The sequence below is a fragment of the Amblyraja radiata genome, chromosome 7, assembly GCF_010909765.2.
Source record: "Amblyraja radiata isolate CabotCenter1 chromosome 7, sAmbRad1.1.pri, whole genome shotgun sequence".
Taxonomy (NCBI): domain Eukaryota; kingdom Metazoa; phylum Chordata; class Chondrichthyes; order Rajiformes; family Rajidae; genus Amblyraja; species Amblyraja radiata.
In genome coordinates, this window is record NC_045962.1 from 82,870,814 (window position 1) to 82,897,311 (window position 26,498).

The 26,498-nt window shown below is 48.5% G+C and overlaps 1 protein-coding gene across 3 annotated transcripts in view; it reads right to left on the reverse strand.

Moving 5' to 3' along the window:
- Positions 1-26,498, reverse strand: part of sema5b (semaphorin 5B) — a 280,478-nt gene that overhangs the window by 53,157 nt on the left and 200,823 nt on the right. For all 3 annotated transcript variants that reach the window (XM_033024865.1, XM_033024863.1, XM_033024864.1), the window contains exon 13: positions 18,901-19,070. In XM_033024865.1, the coding sequence (XP_032880756.1) occupies positions 18,901-19,070 (170 nt within the window). The remainder of the gene's footprint in view (positions 1-18,900; positions 19,071-26,498) is intronic.

Genomic DNA, 26,498 nt, shown 5'->3' on the forward strand with positions numbered 1-26,498 from the left:
CTCACATGCACACGCACACACACACTCACATGCACACACACACATGCACACACATGTGCACACACACCCACACTCACATGTACACCCACACTCACATGCACACACGCACACTCACATGCACACACATGCGCACACACACCCTCGCACTCACATGCGCACACACACACACTCACATGCACACACACACACACTCACATGCACACTCACATGTACACCCACACTCACATGCACACACACTCACATGCACACACATGTGCACATACACCCACACAATCACATGCATACACACACTCACATACACACACTCTCATGCACACACACACATGCACACACAGGCAAAAACACACAAATAACACACACATTAATATACACGCACAAACACACACACGCACAAAAGTTTACATATACATAAACACACACTCACTCACATACATGCCCATACACATGAACATTACAAGCACATATACAAAAATACACACGTCACACATGCACGCACACGCACACACACGCAAACCACCAATTGAGTTGTCGTATGAACGAGTACGGTGAAAATCTTTGCCGCACATGGACTCAGACACCAGACAAAACACATATATTATGCGTAAATTCTGCAAGACATTAAAAAGAGTGTGCAAAATGGCATAAAAATAACATATCAGTGCAAATATCATGTTTTATTTCACATTTTCGCATCACAGAGGAGGCCATTCAGCCCATCAAGTGCAAGCCAGCTCCCCCAGCCATCCTAGAGGGTGATAGTAGGAGCTTAGTTGGAGGTGTAACAAGAGGAGAGAGAGAGAGGGACACAAAGTGCTGGAGTAACTCAGCAGCTCAGGCGGCATCTCTGGGGGAATGGGAGAGGCTACTGAGCACGATGAATCAAACAGAGAGAGAGACGGAGGAAGCAGGACTGCAATCGGGTGACGGAGTTCGATCACGATAGGCCGACAGACAACATAAACGGTGGCGCAGCAGTAGAGTTGCTGCCTTACAGCGCCAGGGAGCCGGGTTGGACCCTGACTACGGGGACTGTCTGTACAGAGTTTGTACGTTCTCCTCGTGACTGCATGGGTTTTTATGGGTTTTCCTGATTTCCTGCAAAGTTCCAAAAACATACAGGTTTGTAGGTTAATTGGCTTCGGTAAAATGGTAAAATTGTCCCTAGTTTGTGTAGGATAGCGCAAGTGTACAGGGATCGCTGGTCGGCACGGACTGGGTAGGCCGAAGGGCCTGTTTCCGCGCTGTATCTCTTAAGCCTAAAGTCTAAACTTGTGTACGGGGATCGCTGGTCGGCGCAGACTCGGTGTGCCATAGGGCCTGTTTCCACGCTGTATCTCTAAATAATCTAGTATGCAGGGATCGCTGGTCGGCCCGGACTGGGTGGGCCGAGGGGCCTGTTTCTGCACTGTACCTCTAAGGTCTGAAGTCTAAACTAGTGTACAGGGATCGCTGGTCAGCACAGACCCGGTGGGCCGAAGGGCCTGTTTCTGCACTGTACCTCTAAGGTCTGAAGTCTAAACTAGTGTACAGGGATCGCTGGTCAGCACAGACCCGGTGGGCCGAAGGGCCTGTTTCTGCACTGTACCTCTAAGGTCTAAAGACTAAACTAGTGTGCAGGGATCGCTGGTGGGCACGGACTAGATGGGCCGAAGGGCCTGTTTCCGCCTGGTGTCTGCAAACCAAACTTTTAAAATGGAACGAACAACCACTGCTGGAGCTTGAACTATTTCAAAAAATAGTGCGTGGGTAACAAAAGAAAAGTCATGGCAATGCCCTCCCCACCTTAAGGATTGTGGAATCAAAAGCAGCCCCGAGACAGATGGAATGAATTAGCCTTCTCTTCATTGTAAAGCCCATTCAAGGCCTCAGAGCAGAAAGGACACAGTTAGAGCTCAACGCTGTAGGTAACCTGACTCCACCTCAGGGATAGAAAGGCTTGGTGTACAGAGAGGGTAAGGTCACCCTGGAGAATGGAGTTAAGGCATCGTGGAGGAAACTTTATCACCACTCTGGCTGGCAGCCAACAACTCGTCCGAGTTAGGCTCCCGATGCCAATAGGCTTCGGAAATATTCCCCAACTCCCCCAGCCCGCCCCTCCCTCCCCCCCCCCCCCCCACCAGATAACTAGAGTACGAGCAATGGGCCGAATGGACCACCTCCTGCCCCATCTTGCTGAGAAGGAGGATGTCCATCAAGGCATTAGACTCATGGAGCCATAGAGTCTTACAGTGTGGAAACAGGCCCTTCAGCCCAACTTGCCCACACCGACCTACATGTCCCATCTGCCCATATCTCCCTCTAAACCTCATAGGTTCATAAGTGATAAGAGAGCAGAATTAGGCCATTCGGCCCATCAAGACTACTCCACCATTCAATCATGGCTGATCTATCTTTCGCTCTCAACCCCATTCTCCTGCCTTCTCCCCATAACCCGACACCTAACCACGTGCCTGTCCAAATATCGAAACTTGCCTCAACTACCTCTTCCATATACCCAACACCCTTTGTGTTAAAATGTTACCTCTCTCCATAGCCATATGTTTTGGTCTTGCCCTAAGCTAGCAGCCTTTTGGAGGAGTGCTTTCGACTTGATAAGCAAAGCCTACGGCCAGACTATTCCTCCAAACCCACAGTCAGCCATTTTCGGTACCCCTCCCAACACCAACCTCTCTGTTGCGGTGAAACGGGTCCTAGCTTTTACAACCTTGTTAGCCCGGAGACTGATCTTGCTTAACTGGAGGCTCACCTGTCCCCCGACACCCGCCCGCTGGATTAAGGAGGTGCTTTACAATTGCAATTACAAGCTTGAAAAACTTAGGTTCTCTCTCAAAGGCTCTACCAAGACATTCCTAGATACATGGAACCCTTTCTTGGAACTTGTTAACTCTCTCAACTTGTCCTCGGACTCAGAAGAGGACTGAGTGCTCTCCACCATTGTTCTGCTCTACTGCAGCTGCTCTCCCTTAACCCCCCCCCCCCCCCCCCCCCCCACTTATTTATTTAATTACTTACTTATTTACTGTTATTAGTGACCCCTTTTTTAAATTTTATTTTTAGTACTTTTTGTTTCGTTTATCTTACCATATTTGTGTGGATGTGTATGTATGTGAGTGTTGTTTGTCCCCGTTTGGTTCCGACCTGATTCGGGTGGGTAGAATGTCGGTAAGGGTAAGGGCTTTGAGGATCGCTTGCATACTGTTGCACAATTATGCCTTGACTGTCACTGTCTGTTATCATTGTATGTATGCAAATTGCTGTGAAATTCAAATAAAAAGATTTAAATCGGGGAAAAAAATAAATAAAAAAATGTTACCTCTCAGGTTCCTATTAGATCCCCCCCCTCACCTTAAACCAATGTCCTCTGGTCCACGATTCACCTACTCTGGGCAAGAGACTCTGAGTGTCGTCTACCAGATCTGTTCCTCTCTTGATCTTGTACACGTGTATAACATCACCCCTCATCCTCCTGCATTCCATGGCATCTAGCCTGCTCAACCTCTCCCTATAGCTCAGGTCCTCGAGTCTTGGCAATATCCTCGTAAATTTTCTCGGTTCCACTTTCCAGTTTGACCACATCAACAACTACCTATAACATCCCAGTAATTACTGAGGCTTTCCTGCAACACCAAGGTTTCAGACAGGTTTAGAGTTTACAGCGTAGAGATACAGCCAGGAGACAGGCCCTTCGGCCCATTGCGCCCACACACTAACACTATCCTACGCACACTAGGGACAATTTACAATTATTACCGAAGCTGTACATGATTTGGATTGTGGGAGAAAACTGGAGCACTCGTGTAGGTCACGGGGAGAACGTGCAAACCCCGTACAGGCAGCAACCGACACAAAGCTGGGTGGCTGTGTGAACTGTGAGGAGGATGCTATGAGAATGCAGGGTGACTTGGACAGGTTGGGGGAGTGGGCGGATGCATGGCAGATGAAGTTTAATGTGGATAAATGTGAGGTTATCCACTTCGGTAGCAAAAACAGGAAGGCAGATTACTATCTAAATGGCGTCAAGTTGGGAAAAGGGGAAGTACAGCGGGATCTGGGGGTCCTTGTTCATCAGTCTATGAAAGTGAGCATGCAGGCAGTGAAGAAAGCGAATGGCATGTTGGCCTTTATAACAAGAGTAGTCGAGTATAGGAGCAAAGAGGTCCTTCTGCAGTTGTACAGAGCCCTAGTGAGACCACACCTGGAGTATTGTGTGCAGTTTTGGTCCCCTAATTTGAGGAAGGACATTCTTGCTATTGAGGTAGTGCTGCGTAGGTTTACAAGGTTAATTCCCGGTATGGCGGGACTGTCATATGCTGAGAGAATGGAGCAGCTGGGCTTGTACACTCTGGAGTTTAGAAGGATGAGAGGGCATCACATTGAAACATATAAGATTGTTAAGGGTTTGGACATGCTCGAGGCAGGAAACATGTTCCCGATGTTGGGGGAGTCCAGAACCAGGGGCCACAGTTTAAGAATAAGGGGTAAGCCTTTTAGATTAGAACGGAGACAAGGAAACACTTTTTCTCACAGAGAAACATAGAAACATAGAAAATAGGTGCAGGAGTAGGCCATTCGGCCCTTCGAGCCTGCACCGCCATTCAATATGATCATGGCTGATCATCCAACTCAGTATCCTGTACCTGCCTTCTCTCCATATGCCCTGATGCCTTTAGCCACAAGGGCCACATCTGACTCCCTCTTAAATATAGCCAATGAACTGGCCTCAACTACCTTCTGTGGCAGAGAATTCCACAGATTCACCGCTCTCTTTGAGAGTTGTGAGTGTGTGGAATTCTCCACCTCAGAGGGCGGTGGAGGCAGGTTCTCTGGATGCTTTCAAGAGAGAGCTGGATAGGGCTCTTAAAGATAGCGGAGTCAGGGGATATGGGGAAAAGGCAGGAACGGGGTACTGATTGGGGATGATCATCCATCATCACATTGAATGGCGGTGCTGCCTCGAAGGGGCGAATGGCCTACTCCTGCACCTATTGTCCATTGTCTATTGTAGTCAGGATGGAACCCGGGTCTCTGGCTCTGTAAGGCAGCAACTCTACCGCTGAGCCACCCGTGCCGCACAAAGAACCTAATGCCCCTGTCCCACTTAGGAAACCTCTGGAGACTTTGCGCCCCACCCAAGGTTTCCGTGCGGTTCCCGGTGGTTGCAGGTGGTTGCCGGAGGTTGCAGGTAGTGGAAGCAGGTAGGGAGACTGACAAAAACCTCCGGGAACCGCACGGAAACCTTGGGTGGGGCGCAAAGTCTCCAGAGATTTCCGTTCAGGTTCCCTAAGTGGGACAGGGGCATTACTCCAGCATTCTGCGCCTATCTTCCAACCTACTATTTGATGGGATGAACCTGCAGGTGGCGGTCCTCAAGCAATGACTGTAATCACAGTATCCAAACACTTACTCTCATTCCAAAGTGCTTAATTGGCCGTGAAGCATCTCTGGATGTCCCGAGGTTGGGAGGGTGGGGGCGGTTTCTTTCATTCGATCGACGGCACTGGGCTCACTAATTGGGCTCAGCTTCCCTCCTGCTGCTGGAACCTGCCTCCACACGTAAGGCAGAAGAGCGGAGATAACCATCCCTATCAAACCATGCCAGAACCACCCACGCAAAAAAAAACCTTTGATGTTCGGCACACATGACAGATTATCAATCACCATCCAGAGAATAGAGGCACTCAGTCAGTGTACACCTGACAGGGTTGCTGAAGGAGGGGGGGGGGGGGGGGGGGGGGGGGGGGGGGGAAGAGATCCAACATCGAGATTCCTCTCCCAGCCACTACAAACATAGAAACATAGAAAATAGGTGCAGGAGTAGGCCATTCGGCCCTTCGAGCCTGCACCGCCATTCAATATGATCATCCAACTCAGTATCCTGTACCTGCCTTCTCTCCATACCCCCTGATCCCTTTAGCCACAAGGGCCGCATCTAACTCCCTCTTAAATATAGCCAATGAACTGGCCTCAACTACCTTCTGTGGCAGTGAATTCCAGAGATTCACCACTCTCTGTGTGAAAAATGTTTTCCTCATCTCGGTCCTAAAAGACTTCCCCCTTATCCTTAAACTGTGACCCCTTGATCTGGACTTCCCCAACATCGGGAACAATCTTCCTGCATCTAGCCTGTCCAACCCCTTAAGAATTTTGTAAGTTTCTATAAGACTCTGCTCTGCCTTCCCTGGGCTTTATGTTCAGCTGAGAGACACAAAATGCTGGAGTAACTCAGCGGGACAGGCGGCATCTCTGGAGAGAAGGAATGGGTGACGTTTCGGGGCCGAGAACCTTCTTCAGACCTTCTCTCCAGAGATGCTGTCTGTCCCGCTGAGTTACTCCAGCATTTTGTGTCTATCTTCTTAAGTATCATAGGTGATGGGAGCAGAATTAGGCCATTCGGCCCATCAAGTCTACTCCGCCATTCAATCATGGCGGATGTATCTCTCTCTCCTAACCCGTTTCGGGTCCGAGACCCTTCTTCAGACTGAGAGTCAGGGTAGAGGGAAACTAGAGATATGGAAGGGCATGGTGTGAAAGTGACAGATCAAAGCGGACGATGTTCAAGAAAATGCAGAATGGTTCACTGTTGGCTGAGGGGAAGCTGACAACGAGGCGTACAAACAGTAAAATTAATCAGGAGGACGGTGAAACTAGTCGGAGAACAAGGGTGGCGGAGGGATGGAGAGAGAGAGAAAGCAAGGGTTACTTGAAGTTCGAGAAGTCAATGTTCATACCGCTGGGGTGTAACCTGCCCAAGCGAAATATGAGGTGCTGGTCCTCCAATTTGCGCTGGGCCTCACTCTGACAGTGGAGGAGGCCCAGGACAGAAAGGTCAGTATGGGAATGGGAGGGGGAGTTGAAGTGTTTAGCCACAGTTTTGTTTAGTTTAGTTTAGTTTAGTTTAGAGATTTGATTTGATTTGATTTAATTTATTGTCATTGTCTTCAAAGAAGAGACAACAAAATTCTTTTTCCCTTACAGTCACACATACGATATAACGCGGAAACAGGCCCTTCAGCCCATCGAGCCCGCGCCGGCCAGCGATCCCCACACACGACTGCTATCCTACAACTAGGGACAATTTACAATGTTACCGAAGCCAACTAGCCTTCAAACCTGTACGCCTTTGGAATATGAGAAGAAAACAGATATCCCGAAGAAAACAGGTCCATGCAGGTCACAGGGTGAACATACAAACTCCGTACGGACAGCACCCGTAGTCAGGATCGAACCGGGGTCTCTGGCGCTGCGAGGCAGCAACTCTACCTCTGCGCCACCCTGCCGCCCAATGCCACGGAGAGATAGGGGGGCTCAGCAGCTGAAAGCCTCATTCATGCCAAACGCAGCTGGCTGGCGACGAGAAAAAGCACACCTCCAGATCCAGGGACAATTTCTTCCCAGCTGTTACCAGGCAACTGAACCATCCTACCACAACCAGAGAGCGTTGCTGAACTACTATCCACCTCATTGTTTACCCTCGATCGGACTTTGCTGGCATCGCCTTGCACTAAACGTTATTCCCTTTATCACGTATCTATGCACTGCAAATGTCTCGGTTGCAATCATGTGTTGCCTTGCCTGGATAGCAAGGCAACACATGAGCCTTTCACTGTACCTCGGTACACGTGACAATAAACTAAACTGAAAATGAATGTTGAAACTGAGAAGACTACAGTGCAGATAAATCCAGCGTTTGTTGGCTTAGCGTGAAACAGCCAGCAGAAGACATGAGAAGTCTTTGTTGGCCGTTCCAGCAATTATCTTCTTTTCTAAAAAAGCCCCTTAACATATTTTGGTTACCGCTGATATATGGTAACCTGATTCACACCAGCCATAATCATCTACAGATGCAGAGTGCAAACATAATTGAAGGTGTCCGTTGATTTTGGCACAGACAGAGACCATTTCAATTCGGAATGAAAAACATCTGGTATTTATTTTTCTTTCCTCTTCCACTGAAGCCCCGGCGATCAATAATGAGGATATTCTACACCCTGGTCTTGTTCTGGTCTGTCCTCTGTTGACCAGCCTCATCTCATCTTAGTTTTTGAGTTCCGTTTTGGAGATGCGGCATGGAGACAGGCCCTTCGGCCCACCGAGCCCATGCCGACCGTCGATCAGGAATGTGCCTGGATGCCCCTGTCCCACTTAGGAAACCTGAACGGAAACCTCTGGAGACTTTGCGCCCCACCCAAGGTTTCCGTGCGGTTCCCGGAGGTTGCAGGTGGTTGCCGGAGGTTGCAGGTAGTGGAAGCAGGTAGGGAGACTGACAAAAACCTCCGGGAACCGCACGGAAACCTTGGGTGGGGCGCAAAGTCTCCAGAGGTTTCCGTTCAGGTTTCCTAAGTGGGACAGGGGCATTAGAAAGCGGACGAGGAGGAAGTTCTTACCGACTACTGAAAGGCTTGGATAGAGCCGATGTGGACGGGATGTTTCCACTAGTGGGAGAGTCTAGGACCAGAGGTCGGAGCCTCAGAATAAAAGGATGTGCCTTCAGAAAGGAGATGAGGAGGAATTTCTTTAGTCAGAGGGTGGCAAATCTGTGGAATTCATTGCCACAGACGGCTGTGGAGGCCATTTGGGTATTTTAAAGATGGAGTTTGACAGATTCGTGATCAGTACGGGGGCAAGGATTATGGGAGAAGGCAGGAGAATGGGGTTGAGCGGGAAAGAAAGATGATTAAATGGCGGAGTAGATTTGATGGGCCGAATGGCCTAATTCTGCTCCTTCTGAACTTATGCACGTATGAATCGTTCACACTAGAGAACTAGAGAAAGGTAAAAGAGGCCTATGCTATGCTTGCTTTCATAGGTCCGGGCATTGAGTATAAGAGTCAGGAAGTCGGGGCGCTCACGGTGGCGCAGCGGTAGAGTTGCTGCCTTACAGCGAATGCAGCGCCGGAGACCCGGGTTCGATAACGACCACGGGTGCTGTCTGTACGGAGTTTGTATGTTCTCCCCGTGACCTGTGTTGGTTTTCACTGAGATCTGCGGTTTCTTCCCACACTCCAAAAGGCATCCAGGTTTGTCATTTCATTGGCTTGGTATAAGTGTAAATTGTCCCTAGTGTGTGTGTGGGATTTTCAGGTCAGGTCAGGGGGGGATGGAACCCGGGTCTCTGGCGCTGCAAGTGCTGTAAGGCAGCAATTCTACCGCTCCATCACCTTCAACGTGCAATAATAAATAATTTTCCGTTCACTCTTGTGATCAGCACTGTTTGTCTGAACCAGGATTCACAATGCTGCAGTAACACAGCAGGTCGGGCAGCATCTGTCTGAAGAAGGGGCCCGACCCGAAAAGGTCACCCATCCATTTTCTCCAGAGATGCTGCCTGACCCATTGATGGACTCCAGCACTTGGTGCTCCAGAGATAGAAACATAGAAACATAGAAATTAGGTGCAGGAGTAGGCCATTCGGCCCTTCGAGCCTGCACCGCCATTCAATATGATCATGGCTGATCATCCAACTCAGTATCCTGTACCTGCCTTCTCTCCATACCCCCTGATCCCTTTAGCCACAAGGGCCACATCTAACCCTCTTAAATATAGCCAATGAACTGGCCTCAACTACCCTCTGTGGCAGAGAGTTCCACAGATTCACCACTCTCTGTGTGAAAAAAGTTTTTCTCATCTCGGTTTTAAAGGATTTCCCCCTTATCCTTAAGCTGTGACCCCTTGTCCTGGACTTCCCCAACATCGGGAACAATCTTCCTGCATCTAGCCTGTCCAACCCCTTAAGAATTTTGTAGGCCTGAAAAAGAGTTACAGACAATGAGACTCAACAATACGACTTTGAAGCTGGTACGTTTAAGAAAGAACTGCAGATGCTGGAAAAATCGAAGGTAGACAAAAAATGCTGGAGAAACTCAGCGGGTGAGGCAGCATCTATGGAGAAAAGGAATTGGCGACGTTTCGGGTCGAGACATCGCCAGTTCCTTCTCTCCTGAGATGCTGCCTCACCCGCTGAGTTTCTCCAGCATTTCAGTCTACCTTTGAAGCTAGTACGATTTGGGTGGGAGAGGGGCGGAGAGAGGAATGCAAGAGGTTTCTTGAAGTTGGAGAAATCAATATACATTCCTCTGCCAAAAACGTCCATTCCTTTAAAGTCCAATTGCATGAACTTCCCTGTGTTGAACTGCGACCTCTTTGTTGATTTAGGGAATGACCCCGAGTCTGGCCTGATGCTAAATCCTTACCCTATCTACTCGGTTAATCGGCCGTTTCCGAAGCCTCATCAATAACAATGCGCAGCACGAAGGAAGCAATTTCAGCGCACCGAAAATTAATTAGCTAGAGAGATGAGGATGGAATTTAAGGAAGGGGAGTGTTGATCCAATCGAGAAGGACACAAAGGTGGGGGAAAGGCGCTCGAGCTTCGAGACTGGTTTCAGTCAGTCGAATGAAGTGAAACCACTGGGACAACTATGATGAAAATCATAGTGTGAAAGGTTTAGATGGGGTAAGTAGGGGAATCGAGGACCAGAGGACAGGTTCAAAGTGAAGGGGAAACAATTTAATAGGAATGTGAGGGGTGACATTTTTACACAAAGGGTGGTGGGTGTGTGGAACGAGCTGCCAGAGGAGGTAGTTGAGGCTGGGACTATCCCAACGTTTAAGAAACAGTTAGACAGGTACATGGATAGGACAGGTTTGGAGGGATATGTACCAAATGTGGGCAGGTGGGACTAGTGTAGCTGGGACATTGTTGGCCAGTGTTGGCAAGTTGGGCCGAAGGGCCTCTTTCCACACTGTATCACTCTATGACACTGCAACCTGATGGCACGGTGGCGCAGCAGCAGAGTTGCTGCCAGAGACCTGGGTTCGATCCTGACTGCGGGTGACTGTCTCGTACGGAGTTTGTACGTTCTCCCCACGACCTGCGTGGGTTTTCTCTGAGATCTTTGGTTTCCTCCCACACTCCAAAGTCCTTCGGGTTTGTAGGTTAATTGGCTTGGTATGAATGTAAAATTGTCCCAGGTGTGTGTCGGATAGTGTTAATGTGCCGGGGATCGCTGGTCGGTGCGGTCCCAGTGGGCTGATGTGCCCACCGTGTCCACTCCGACCAGCAATCTCCCGCACACTATCCCACACACGCTAGGGACAATTTATACTTATACCAGCCTATCAACCTAGAGTTAGGGTTAGGGCTGGGGATAGTGCTAGGGCTAGGGTTAGGTTTAGGGTTTGGGTTTCCTCCAGCACTCCAAAGGCGCACAGGTTTGTATAAATTGTAGGTAGACAAAAATGCTGGAGAAACTCAGCGGGTGCAGCAGCATCTATGGAGCGAAGGAAATAGGGAACGATTCGGGCTGAAACCCTTCTTCAGACAATTGTATAAATTGTCACTAGTGTGTGTGGGATAGTGTGCGGGGGATCGCTGATCGCAGGCTGGGTCGACAAATGGGGGGGCATCAGGGAAAGTAGGGGGGGGGGGGGGGGGTGGAGAAGGGGAGAAGGGAGGGAGAGGAGGAGAAGGGATGTGACGGGAGGGGGTGGTAGTGGAGAAGGTGGAGAAGAGTGGAGCGGGGAGAAGGGAGGAAGAAGGGGGAAGGGAAGAAGAGGGGAGAGGGTAGGGGGAGAAGGGTAGGGGGCAGTGGAGAAGGAGGGATGGGGGAAGAGGGGAGAGGGGAGTTCAGTCTACACTCACTGAATCCACCCCTAGTGAAAAGAGACGGTGATCGGATCTGGAAGCGGACCAATACATCTCTAAATAAACTGAACGATCGTTTCATTTGCACAATTGATTTTATTGTATTAATTTTAATATATTAATGTTTAGAATCCATGCATTGAAGGAAGAATATTTTACAGCCCATCTGTGGTCCCTAACCCCAACCCCAACCCTAACCTAAATGGGCGGCACCCGCAGGACAACATGCGTCAGCGTGTGACAGGGCGCACGACATGTGAGACACCCAAATGTCACCCAGGAGTTCAAACATTCCAAAATCGGGGGCGACAGGCAAGCACCGCGCCTCAGTCACTGCATGCGTCACTGCATGCGTCACTGCATGCATCACTGCATGCATCACTGCATGCGTCACCAGGCCTCACCACACGTCACGCCGCGTCACGACACGACAACCTCTTCTTTGCCTGTCGCCTAAATGTCGCCCAAATGACGCCCACGGTGGACAGGCCCTTCACTGCCTCCGACGGTGTCGCTGTACCACCCACTGTCTCGCCCGAAGCGTCACCCATTCCTTCTCTCCAGAGATGCTGCCTGTCCCCTGAGTTACTCCAGCAGTTCCTTCCCACACAATTCCTGCAAAGATTTTGGTGGGAGAACTTTGCACTGGAAATGATGAGAGGGGATCATTTAGAAGGATGAGAGGGTATCTTATTGTAACATATAAGATTATTCAGCGATTGGACACGCTAGAGGCAAGAAACATGTTCCTGATGTTGGGGGAGTCGTGAACCAGGGCCCACAGTTTAAGAATAAGGGGTAGGCCATTTAGAACGGAGATGAGGAAAAACCTTTTCACCCAGAGAGTGGTGAGTCTGTGGAATTCTCTGCCTCAGAAGGCAGTGGAGGCCGGTTCTCGGGATGCTTTCAAGGGAGAGTTAGATAGAGCCCTAGGGGCTAGTGGAATCAAAGGATATGGGGAGAAGGCAGGCACGGGTTATTGATTTGGGACGATCAGCCATGATCACAGTGAATGGCGGTGCTGGCTCGAAGGGCTGAATGGCCTACTCCTGCACCTATTGTCTATTGTCTATTGAAATGAAATTATGCTATCTGCTTTTTTAAATGAGTATCAAATTCATAACAAGTGCTCTCAAGGTGGATTTGCTTATGCACCACGTTCCTCAATAGCTACCCTCGTTAGCTAAACTTTCTCACCCTCAGTTACGAGATTTTCAATTGAGTCACTCTGTCTTTTCAGGGGGGCAAGGAGCTCGGAAGTTTCACAAAATGTTTTCCGGCATCAACTAATTGAGGAGGTTTATTCCACGTTTTAAATTCCACTCAAGATAGACACAAAATGCTGTAGTAACTCAACGGGACAGGCAGCATCTCTGGAGAGAAGGGCTGGGTGACGTTTCGGTTCGAGACCCTTCTTCAGTGAGAGTCAGGGGAGAGGGAGGCACAGAGATATGGAAGGTGAGGGGTGAAGACGAGAGATCAAAGGGGACAAAGTTGAAGGAAAATGTAGAACAGCTCATCGTTAGCCAGGGGAAGGTGACAATGAAGATACTGAAGAAGGGTCTCACCCCGAAACGTCATCCAATCCTTCTCTCCAGAGATGCTGCCTGTTACAGCCAGCGTTTTGAGTCTGTCTTAGGTTCAAACCAGCATCTGCAGTTCTCTGGCTCGGTGGCGCAGCGGTAGAGTTGCTGCCTTACAGCGAATGCAGCGCCGGAGACCCGGGTTCGATCCCGACCATGGGTGCTGTCTGTACGGAGTTTGCACGTTCTCCCCATGACCTGCGTGGGTTTTCTCCGAGATCTTCGGTTACCACCCACACCCCAAAGGCGTGCAGGTTTGTAGGTTAATTGGCTTGGTCAATGTAAAAATTGTCCCTGTGTCTAAGAAGGAACTGTGGATGCTGGAAAATCGAAGGTACACAAAAATGCTGGAGAAACTCAGCGGGTGCAGCAGCATCTATGGAGCGAAGGAAATAGGCAACGTTTCGTCCCGAAACGTTGCCTATTTCCTTCGCTCCATAGATGCTGCTGCACCCGCTGAGTTTCTCCAGCATTTTTGTGTACCTAAAAATTTGCACCTAGTGGGTGTAGGATAGTGTTAATGTGCGGGGATCGCTGGTCGGCGCGGACCCGGTGGGCCGAGAGGGCCTGTTCCGTGCTGTATCTCTAAACTAAACCAAACTAAACATACTTGAAGTTACCCTTGCTTTCCTCTCACTCCAGCCCTCCCCCATCTTAGTTCTCCGACCAGTCTGACTGTCCTCCTGACATTGTCTGCCTGGTTGTCACAGATTTATGTTCTTATTGATTATTGCACCTTTAGCTGTGAGCTGTTGTGTTTAAGGCCCACTAAATCTGCAGCAGGTAGGAATTGCATTGTTCCGTAGCCAGTGCATGTGACCACGAAACACTCTCTCGATTCCTGGCAACGTTTCAGAGGGAATGTTTTTAAATAGCTCGGCACATGGTGTGCGTCTGGAGTCACATAAAAGTCAACTCGGCAAAGTAATGGCTGGCTATCTCCTCAGTTTATGAGCCAGAGAAGGTTTTTAACAACCTTCCAGCAGCTTTCATAGTAAAGTATTACTATCTCCCGAACAGCAAAGAAGGGGCCTTTCAGCCCATTAAGTCCTTGCTACCTCTTCTGTTTAGTTTATTGTCACGTGTACCGAGATACAGTGAGGAGCTTTTGTCCCATGCTATCCGGTCAGTGGAAAGACAATACATGATTACAATCGAGCCATTTGCAGTGTATACTGTAGATACATAGAAACATAGAAAATAGGTGCAGGAGTAGGACATTCGGCCCTTCGAGCCTGCACCGCCATTCAATATGATCATGGCTGATCATCCAACTCAGTATCCTGTACCTGCCTTCTCTCCATACCCCCTGATCCCTTTAGCCACAAGGGCCACATCTAACTCCCTCTTAAATATAGCCAATGAACTGGCCTCAACTACCTTCTGTGGCAGAGAATTCCAGAGATTCACCACTCTCTGTGTGAAAAATGTTTTCTCGTCTCGGTCCTAAAAGATTTCCCCCTTATCCTTAAACTGTGACCCCTTGTTCTGGACTTCTCCCAACATCGGGAACAATCTTCCTGCATCTAGCCTGTCCAACCCCTTAAGAATTTTGTAAGCTTTCTATAAGATCCCCCCTCAATCTTCTAAATTCTAGCGAGTACAAGCCAGTCTATCCAGTCTTTCTTCATATGAAAGTCCTGACATCCCTAGGAATCAGTCTGGAGAACCTTCTCTGTACTCCCTCTATGGCAAGAATGCCTTTCCTCAGATTAGGAGACCAAAACTGTACGCAATACTCCAGGTGTGGTCTCACCAAGACCCTGCACAACTGCAGTAGAACCTCCCTGCTCCTATACTCAAATCCTTTTGCTATGAATGCTAAATGATAAGGAGATAACGTTTAGTGCAGGTAAAGCCGGTAAATTCCGATCAAAGATAGTCCGAGGGTCACCAATGAGGTAGATAGTAGTTCCGGACTGCTCTGAGAGAGTGGGAGAAATGGAGTTTCTTCCCACAGGCCATCCAGGACTGTAAACTCTGATCTCACCAGGGCGTAAATAACGTTGCGTCTTCTTTTATTAATGTAAATACTGATTCTGTTCTGTTCTGTTCTGCTGTTTTGCAGAATGCCGCAAGCATTGCCCTCTTTCATTTCACTTTACATCTTGATGTGTATGTGACAAATAAAGTTGACTTGACTCTCAGGTTTGGTGGTAGGATGATTCAGTTACCTGATAACAGCTGGGAAGAAACTGTCCTGAATCTGGAGGTGTGCGTTTCACACTTCTGTACCTCCTGCCCGATGGGAGAGGGGGAGAAGAGGGAGTGACCGGGGTGAGACTGGTCCTTGATTATGCTGCTGGCCTTGCCGGGGCAGCGTGAGGTGTAGATGGAGTCATTGGAAGGGAGGTTGGCTTGTGGGACGACCTCAGAGCAAATCCCCTCACCTTTCTCCAGTAGCCTACTATCCCATGCATACTCACTAACCAGGTGGTGAGTGCCTGGAACGCACTGCCTGGGATGGTGGTGGAGCCAGAAATGATCGCGGCATTTAAGAGGCTTTTAGACAGGCCCATGGATAGGCCGAGAATGGAGGGATGTATATTTTAATTTTGAAATATAATATAATTTTAACCTTTCGAAAGGAGACAAGGAAGAACTTCTTTAGTCAGAGGGACGGGCGAATCGGTGGAATTCATTGCCACAGACGGCTGTGGAGGCCAGGTCAATGATATTTTAAGGTGGAGATTCACCCACTCGGGCAAGAGACTGTGCATCTACCCGATCTAATCCTCTCATGATGTTTTACACCTCTATAAGTTCGCCCCTCTTCTTCCTGCGCTCCAAGGAATAGAGTCCCAGCCTGCTCAACCTCTCCCGAACGTTTCAGACCCTCGAGTCCTGGCAAACACATTGTTTGAACTTGTCCCCACGAAAGGCATTTGCTTTGCTCCTGTGTTGCCACCGTTCTAAGTTCTATGTTCTAAGGCGGCCGGCCCTTCATTCTCCCACCAGCCACCCACACATGGAGCATTTTACAACAGCCCAATTAACCTCACAAACAGCACCTCTTTGGGACGTGGGAGGAAATGGAGGGGGGGGGGGGAGAAACCCCTCGGAGGGAGAGGGAGCAAATTCCACACAGACAACAGTGTGGAGTGAACTTGGTGAGCCACCGTCAGCTTGTGCAAATGTCAAGGGGGGCGGGGGGGGGGGGGGTGAGGGGCAACTAATTAACAACAGACACCGTGGAACACAACGCAAGCCCCATGCTGTTTAAATCAGCATCAACCCTTGTTGGCAGCTAGACTGCCCCAGGTGAATGCTATTCATTTCACCCATTATTACCCCGTGTATAATATCTGAGACGGAGCAGAACTATTACCAGATGTAGCATTGCAGGCAGGAAACAAGAGCGGGAGAGATTCCTTGGTGAGATAGAGTTCTGTTGCAATCCTCCGCTTAAGGGAGGAATGTACATGGATCAGACAGGTTTAGATGGGATATGGACCAAATGCAGGCAGGTGGGACTAGTGCAGATGGGACATGTTGGTCGGCGTGGGCAAGTTGGGCTGAAGGGCCTGTTTGCATACAACGTGACCACATTAAAGGAAGGGAATAGAAAGGGTAGAATGGCGCAGAGTCCTTTACCCAGAATGCGGAGATCAAGAACCAGAGAACTTTGGTTTAAGATGAGGGGCGAAAGATTTAATAGGAATCTGAGGGGCAACTATTTTACACAAAGGGGTGGTAAATGCACACGGTGAGTTGCCAGAGGAGGTAGTTCAGGCAGGTACTATCACAATGTTTAAAAAAAAGGATCGGTTTAGAGGGATATGGGCCAAATGCAGGCAAACGGGACAAGTGTAGATGGGACATGTTGGTCGGCGTGAGCAAGTTGGGCTGAAGGGCCTATTTCTATGCTGTATGACCATGCCTCTATGAGTCTATCCCTCCTATCCATGTACCTGACTAAACCTTTCTTAAAAGTTGCGATAGTATCTGCCTCAACTACCTCCTCTGGCAGATAGATACTAAAAGCTGGAGTAACTCAGCGGGTCAGACAACATCTCTGCAGAAACGAAATTAGTGACGTTTCGGATAGAGATCCTTCTTCAGCTCTGGCAGCTCATTTCATACACCCACCACCCTCTGTATGGAGAAAGTTACACCTCTATATAAATTGCATACAACGTGAGCATTTAAACAAAAGGAATAGAAAGTGTAGATGCACAGAGTCTTTTACCCAGAGTACAGAAATCAAAAACGAGAGGACATAGGTTTAAGGTGAGGGGGTGGGGGGGGATTTAATAGGGACCTGAGGGGCAACTATAATGTTTAAAAAACTATTTAGATAGGTACATGGATAGGACAGGTTTAGAGGGATATGGGCCAAATGCAAGCAGGTGGGACTAGTGTGGATGGAACATGTTGGTCGGTATGGGCAAGTTGGGCCGAATGGCCTGTATCTACGCTGTACGACTATATTGATTTGACTATATTAATTGCATACAACGTGAACATATTCAACAGCTTCCAATACAGCTACAAATCCACTCCATCCAAGCCTTTCGCTATTCGGTAAATTTCAATGAGGTCCCCCCCCTCATCCTTCTAAACTCCAGCGAGCACAGGCCCAGTGACATCAAACGCTCATCATACGTTAACCCACTCATTTCTGGGATCATTCTTGTGAAACTTCCTCTGGACCCTTCCTCACATACAGGGCCCAAAACTGACCACAATACTCCAAATGTGGTCTGACCAGTGCCTTCCAGAGCCTCAGTTCAGTCCAGTTTGTGTACCTGAGGTACAGTGAAAAGCTTTTGTTGCGTGCTAACCAGTCAACGGAGGGACAATACCTGATTACAATCGAGTCATTACAGTTTATAGATACATGATAAGGAATAACGTTAGTGCAGGTAAAGCCAGTAAATATCCGTTCAAGGATAGTCCGAAGGTCACCAATGAGGTCGATAGTAGTTCAGGACGCTCTCTGGTTGTGGTGGGATGATTCATTAGCCTAGAACAGCTGGAAGAAACTGTCACTGAATCTGGAGGTGTGCATTTTCACACTTCCATACCTTTTGCCCGATGGGAGAGGGGAGAAGAGCTTGTGTTAAGGACTTGGACACGCTAGAGGCAGGAAACATGTTCCCAATGTTGAGGGAGTCCAGAACCAGGGGACCACAGTATAAGAATAAGGAGTAAGGCATTTAGAACGGAGACGAGGAAACACGTTTTCTCACAGAGAGTGGTGAGTCTGTGGAATTACTCTGCCTCAGAGGGCGTGGAGGCCGGTTCTCTGGATGCTTTCAAGAGAGAGGGCTCTTAAGATAGCGGAGTCAGGGGATATGGGAGAAGGCAGGAACAGGGTACTGATTGGTGGATGATCAGCCATGATCACATTGAATGGCGGTGCTGGCTCGAAGGTCCAAATGGCCTACTCCTGCACCTATTGTCTATTGTCTAAAAGGGAGTGGCCGGGGTGCGACTTGTCCTTGATGATGCTGCTGGCCTTGCCGAGGCAGCGTGAGGTGTAGATGGAGTCAATGGAAGGGAGGTTGGTTTGTGTGAGGTTGGTCTGGGCTGGGTCCACAATTTGCTGCTTAAAAGTCATTTACCAAACTGGCTGGCAGCGGTGGAGAGGTGGGGGGGGGGGCACTAATTTGTTTCTTGAAAGGTCATCATCCCTGCCCACACCGTGTGTTAGTAATGGAGTCCTTGTACCTTGAGCAGTTTGCCACTTCGATCCTTGACCCCTCACACTCATGACCTCCGCACTCCGGGGCAGGGCTGTCACATGACCTGGAGCGGCACACGCACGACCTCGTGGACTCCTCGCATAGTTGCCATGGAGACCAAGACCCAAACTCACCGTCCACCGTGAGGTTTCTTATCTACGTCGAGGAAACAAAGACCATGGGTTAGACCGGCCCAACGTTGTTCAACATACGTGCAACGTTTACATCTGTTCTTGGACATGCAGAAATGTAACAACAGACTGGAAGAATATTCAACAAATTGAATTTGTGTCAATAGAAAATAACAATAGACAATAGGTGCAGGAGTAGACCATTCGGCCCTTCGAGCCAGCACTGCATTTAATGTGATCATTGCTGGATCATCCCAATCAGTTAGCCCGTTCCTGCATTCTCCCCATATCCCCTGACTCCGCTATCTTTAAGAGCTCTATCTAACTCTCTCTTGAAAGCATCCAGAGAATTGGCCTCCACTGCCTTCTGAGGCAGAGAATTGCACAGATTCACAACTCTCTGGGTAAAAAAGGTTATTCCTCATCGCCAGTTCTAAATGTCCTAACCCTTACTTCTTAAAATGACTATCGACCAGTAGCACTAACGCCGGTGGTGATGAAGTGCTTTGAGAGGTTGATCAGGTAGAAGGTACAAGAGCCTGAAGACTGCAACAACCAGGTTCAGGAATAGCTACTTCCCCTCAGCCATCAGGCTATTAAACCTGGCTCGGACAAAACTCTGATTATTAGCAACCACTTTCTGTTATTTGCACTACCAGTTTATTTATTCATGTGTGTATATATTTATATCATGGTATATGGACACATTTATCTGTTTTGTAGTAAATGCCTACTATTTTCTGTGTGCTTAAGCAAAGCAAGAATTTCATTGTCCTATACAGGGACACATGACAATAAACTCACTTGAACTTGAACTTAAACTGTGGCCCCTGGTTCTGGACTCCCCCAACATCGGGAACTTGTTTCCTGCCTCGAGCGAGTCCAATCCCTTAATAATCTTATATGTTTCAATAAGATCCCCTCACATCCTTCTAAATTCCAGAGTGTACAAGACCAGCCGCTCCATTCTATCAGCATATGACAGTCCCGCCATCCCGGGAATTAAAGTCGTGAACCTACGCTGCACTCCCTCAATAGCAAGAATGTCCTTCCTCAAATTTGGAGACCAAAAGTGTCTGCTTGGTTTAGTTTAGTTTAGAGATACGGCGGTTGAAACAGGTCCTTGGTCCATTCCTTTGTACACTCGTTCATCCTACACAACACTAGGGACAATTTACAGAATCCAATTAACCCACAAACCTATACGTAGGGTGGCTCGGTTGGTGCAGCGGTAGAGTTGCTGCCTTACAGCGCCAGAGACCTGGGTTCAGCCCTGACTACGGTGCTGTATGTACGGAGTTTGTACGTTCTCCCCGTGACCATGTGGGTTTTCTCCGGGTGCTCCGGTTTCCTCCACAGTCAAAGAAGTACAGGTTGGTAGACTAATTGGCCTCAGTACAATATACCTTTTCCCTAGCGTTTAGGATCGTGCTAGTGTGCGAGAATCGGCGCGGACATCGGTGGGCCGAAGGGCCTGTTTCCACGCTGTATTTCCAAAGCAAAAAGTCTAAAGTGTTTGGAATATGGGAGGAAAAACGGAGTACCTGGAGAAAACCCACGTGGTCACGGGGGAAAACGTACAAACTCCGTTCAGATAGCACCCGTAGTCAGGATCGACCCAGGTCTCTGGCGCTTTGAGGCAGCAACTCTACCGCTGCCCACCCCGTGCCGCCCCACCAGCCCGCCCCACCCCGTGCCAACTGTCCCGTATTAGCCTAGACATCCCGTTTTCTCAAGCTAAATTGGTTTGTTCCAGTGCGGGACCGCCCTTGTCCCATATTTGACTGCTACTACTCGGTCAAGGGGACTGTTGGGTCGGAGCCGCTGCGTCTGGCCGCCGCTTCAACACCCTCCCGATGTAGTGCAGCCCATGGGAGTGCAGCAGCAGCAGCAGCAGCGCCTCGCCCTGGCCTTGTCGGTCGGACAGCCCCGGCCAGCTGTCCGACCTCGGACCTTCGCTTACCGCCGACAACCACACCACCCCTCCGTCTCATGGCTGATCATCGGTTTATGAGTTGGTTGGGGTGCCGGACTTTGCGTGCGACATCACGCGGCCCAGTCCAAACTCCTCGGCTGGGCAATGTGTGCCGTCCATCACCACCGGCCAGCTCAAGATTCACCCAGCCACGGCCGAGTCGGTCAACGAATTGCCGGCGGGAATTTGTCCTGTATTTTGACCTTTTGTCCTTTATTTTGGGAGTGAGAAAGTTGGCGACCCTATACACACCTGACAATCTAGCTTTGTTGGACTTTATCAGACTTTTGTTGCAGGTAAGGATTTGAGATAGGAAGCTAGGGAGGTTCTACGCAGTTGTACAGGGTCTTGGTGGACCACACCTGGAGTATTGCGTTCAGTTTGGTCTCCAAATCTGAGGAAGACATTCTTGCCATAGAGGGAGTACAGAGAAGGTCACCAAGACTGATTCCTGGATGTCGGACTTTCATATGAAGAAAGACTGGATAGACTCGGCTTGAACTCGCCAGAGTTTAGAAGATTGAGGGGGGACCTTATAGAAACTTACAAAATTCTTAAGGGGTTGGACAGGCTAGATGCAGGAAGATTGTTCCCGACGTTGGGGAAGTCCAGAACAAGGGGTCACAGTTTAAGGATTAGGGAGAAATCTTGTAGGACCGAGATGAGAAAAACATTTTTCACACAGAGAGTGGTGAATCTCTGGAATTCTCTGCCACAGAAGGTAGTTGAGGCCAGTACATTGGCTATATTTAAGAGGGAGTTAGATGTGGCCCTTGTGGCTAAAGGGATCAGGGGGTATGGAGAGAAGGCAGGTACAGGATACTGAGTTGGATGATCAGCCATGATCATATTGAATGGTGGTGCAGGCTCGAAGGGCCGAATGGCCTACTCCTGCACCTATTTTCTATGTTTCTGTGTTTCTAAATGATGCCCACTTTATCCTGTATCTGTAAACTGTGTACAGCTCGATTGTAATCATGTATTTTTATTGACAGCTCACGACAAAAACCCTTTTACTGTACCTCGGTACACATGACTATAAACAATAAACAAAACTAAACTAAACTAAACTAAATTAAACAATATTGAACTAATCCAAACCAAACTAACCTGAACTAAACTAACCTATAAAAAAATAATCTTAACTAAACTAAACTAAATTTGCTGGTCTCGATCCAAAATTTCACCCATTCCTTCAAACCAGAGATGCTGCCTGTCCTGCTGAGTTACTCCAGCAACTTGTGTCTACCTTCATTTTAAATCCGCATCTGCAGTTCCTTCCAACACATGAAATAGTTGCATTACTGATCACTCACTCAACATGCCCCGTCTCTCTCAAAGATTTATGCTCACTTCCACCCAGGTACTGTTGTTCCAGCACGCCCTTCAGAGCTGAGGTGTTTACATGAAGTAGCAGACTTCTGTTGTACCATTCTTGTGAAATGTGATCTATCAGCGTTGCACATCTAGGTTATGCAGCAGCCAAAGCCCCGAGGACTGATTATTCTTCCACCAGGCATAGTGATGGGACTATCATGGCTGCAGCTGCAAAAGGTAGCAACCTTCAGTCTGAAGAAGGGTTTCGGCCCGAAACGTTGCCCATTTCCTTCGCTCCATAGATGCTGCTGCACCCGCTGAGTTTCTCCAGAATTTTTGTGTACCTTCGATTTTCCAGCATCTGCAGTTCCTTCTTAAACAGGTAGCAACAACATTTTACCCTTTCTCTCAGGCTGGGATTAGCAAATACTAGCAGGCACAGCCTTCATGTGATAGGGGCAATTTTCAAAGGAGATGAGTGGGGCGTTTGTTTTGCATAATGGGCGGTTCATAAGTTCGCAAGTCATAGGGTCATAAGGAATAGGAGCAGAATTAGGGCATTCGGCCCATCGTCTACTCCGCCACTCAATCATGGCTGATCTATCTCTCCATCCGAACCCCATTCTCCTGCCTTCTCCCCTAACCTCTGGACACACTGATCTGTTTTGTATTAAATGCCTACTATGTTCTGTGTGCTGAAGCAAAGCAAGAACTTCATTGTACTATCAGGGACACATGACAATAAACTCACTTGAACTTGAACTTGACACCCGTACTAATCAAGAATCTATCTATCACTGCCTTAAAAATATCCACTGACTTACACAGATTCACCACCTGACTGATAATACATCTTGCTGGAATTGCCAAGTCTAATACTCAGAGAAGATTTATGGAAGTCTACTCCGTCGTTCCATCATCTTTCCTTCTTAACCCCATTCTCCTGCCCTCTCCCCATAACCCCTGACGCATTGACGGTGGGTGCCTGCGACACACTGCTGGGGATGGTGGTGGAAGCAGATACAAAATTGGCATTCAAGAGACTTTTAGATAGGCATGTGGACATGCAGGGAATGGAGGGAAATGAATCATCTGCAGGCAGATAAGAGTTGGTCTTGGCATTAATTATCGGCACAGACATTGTGTGCTGTTGGGCTTTTTCTTGCTCAATGTTTTTAAGGGTTTTTGTAGGTTTTAGAGATACAGCGTGGAGTCAGGCCCTTGGGCCCACCGAGTCCGCGCCGACCGTCGATCACCCCCGAACACTAGCACTATCCTACACACACTGGGGGTAATTTACCAAAGCCAATTAACCTACAAACCTGGAGTGTGGGAGGAAACCGGAGCACCCGGAGAAAACCCACGCGGGTCACAGGGAGAACGTACAAACTCAGTACAGACAGCACCCGTAGTCAGGATTGAACCCGGGACTCTGGTGCCTGAAAGGCAGCTCCGGTTTCCTCCCACACTCCAAAGACGTACAGGTTGGTGTAAGACGGAACTGCAGTTGCTGGTTTATACCAAAGATAAACACAAAGTGCTGGAGGAACTCAACGGGTCGGGCAGAATCTCCATCCATGTGACGATCCCAGGAATGAGTAGGTTAAATCCTCAAGTTTAGGCAGGTGGGAACTGGGAATGTTAACACAGACAAAAAAACAGGAATGAGTGGGTTAACGTACGATGAGCGTTTGTCGGCACTGGACCTGTCTGTACTCACTGGAGTTTAGAAGGGGGGACCAAATTGAAACTTACAGAGTAGCGAAATGCTTGGATAGAGTGGATGTGGAGAGGATGTTTCCACTAGTGGGAGAGTCTAGGACTAGAGGTCACAGCCTCAGAATTAAAGGGCGTTCTTTTAGGAAGGAGATGAGGAGAAATTTCTTTAGTCAGAGGGTGGTGAATCTGTGGAATTCTCTGCCACAGAAGGCTGTGGAGGCCAAGTCAGTAAATATTTTTAAGGATAGATAGATTCTTCAGGTGTCAGAGGTTATGGGGAGAAGGCAGGAGAATGCAGTTAAGAGGGAGAGATAGATCAGCCATGATTGAATGGCGGAGTGGATTTGATGGGCCGAATGGCCTAATTCTACTCCTATTCCTTATGACCTATGACATGAGTTAGGTGTAACACTGCTGTGGTTACTAGCATACTAGGTTACTAGGTTAGGTTAGGTTATTAGGTTAATTGGCTTTGGTAAAAAAAATGTAAATTGTCCCTAGTGTGTGCGATAGTGCTAGTGTACGGGGCGATCGCTGGGTACCTCTAAGCTAAACTAAAACTAAATCTTTCTCTCTCAAGGTAGGACTAGTGTAGATGGGGCATGTTGGTCGGCATGGGCAAGTTGGGCCGAAGGGCCTGTTTCCACGCTGTACGCCCCTATGGCGATAAAGCACCAAGTGCAACAGTGCTGTGATTCATGTCAACCTTAGTATCGTGTCTGTGGAATTCTCTGCCTCAGAGGGCGGTGGAGGCCGGTTCGCTGGATACTTTCAAGGTAGAACTAGATAGGGCTCTTAAGGATAGCGGAGTCAAGGGATATGGGGCGAAGGCAGGAACGGGGTATTGATTAGAAACATAGAAAATAGGTGCAGGAGTAGGCCATTCGGCCCTTCGAGCCAGCACCGCCATTCAATATGATCATGGCTGATCATCCAACTCAGTATCCTGTACCTGCTTTCTCTCCATACCCCATGATCCCTTTAGCCACAAGGGCCACATCTAACTCCCTCTTAAATATAGCCAATGAACTGGCCTCAACTACCTTCTGTGGCAGAGAATTCCAGAGATTCACCACTCTGTGTGAAAAATGTTTTCCTCATCTCGGTCCTAAAAGATTTCCCCCTTATCCTTAAACTGTGACCCCTTGTTCTGGACTTCTCCAACATTGGGAACAATCTTCCTGCATCAGGGTTGGAGATGATCAGCCATGATCACATTGAACGGCGTTGCTGGCTCGAAGGGCTGAATGGCCTACTCCTGCACCTATTGTCTATTGTACTCAGTTGCCAAGAGTGGGGGGGCTCGAACCATAACCTTCTGACTCAGAAGCAAAAAGCAGCAGAACGCAGCGGCAGCTCGCGTGCAAAGCAACAGATAGTAATCTGTGAACACCTTTGGTTTTCGGCTAACATTTCTTGCCAGTTCCTGAAAGAACATCTGAGTTACAGACTGATTCTCGTTTTAATAACAAAATTGTTTTAATGCCACAAGCAAGTTTGACAATTGTTGCAGACGGTTCGGCCACTCAATCATCCGCTCCAAAAGCCAAACCTTGGATTTTGCCAACGGCCTCCTAATAAATTTAACTGATGAACGGGTTATTAAAAATTCACGACATGCAAGCCCCTCAATAAATGTCCATAAATCTTCTCCGAGTATTAGACTTGGCAATTCCAGCGAGATGTATTATCAATAAGGAATCGCACTTTTCTTCAGAGAGGCAGGAGAATTGAATGGTATATATTCACCCAGCAGACACAATATGTTGGAGTTAGATCATAAAATCATAAGGCATAGGAGGAGAATTAGGCCATTCGGCCCATCAAGTCTACTCCACCATTCAATCATGGCTGATCTATCTCTTCCTCCTAACACCATTCTCCTGCCTTCTCCCCATAACCTCTGACACCCACACATACTAATCAAGAATCTAACTATCTCTGCCTTAAATATATCCACTGAGCCTGCAGCCTATAACATCGAGAAGCTGCTGACTCCGTTAAGAAAGTGGCCGATTCGGGCACTCTAAGCCACGGAGTGGATTTAATCCGATTCAGATTCAGATTCAGATTCACTTTATTGTCATTGTGCAGTGTACAGTACAGGGACAACGAAATGCAGTTCGCATCTCACCCACAAGAGCGAACATAGAATAATGAACAGTAAAATATATATATGTACATACAGTAGCAGTGGTGCAATTTTTCTGGGGGAAGGTGTGTCTGCGGGGGGGGGGGGTGACTGGCAATCACCAAGGTGCAGAGTTAAGTTGTGTAACAGCCGCAGGAAAGAAGCTGTTCCTGGACCTGCTGGTCCGGCAACAGAGAGATCTGTAGCGCCTCCCGGATGGTAGGAGGGTAAACAGACTATGGTTGGGGTGAGAGCAGTCCTTGACGATTCTGCGCGCCCTTCGCAGACAACGCTTGCTTTGGACAGACTCA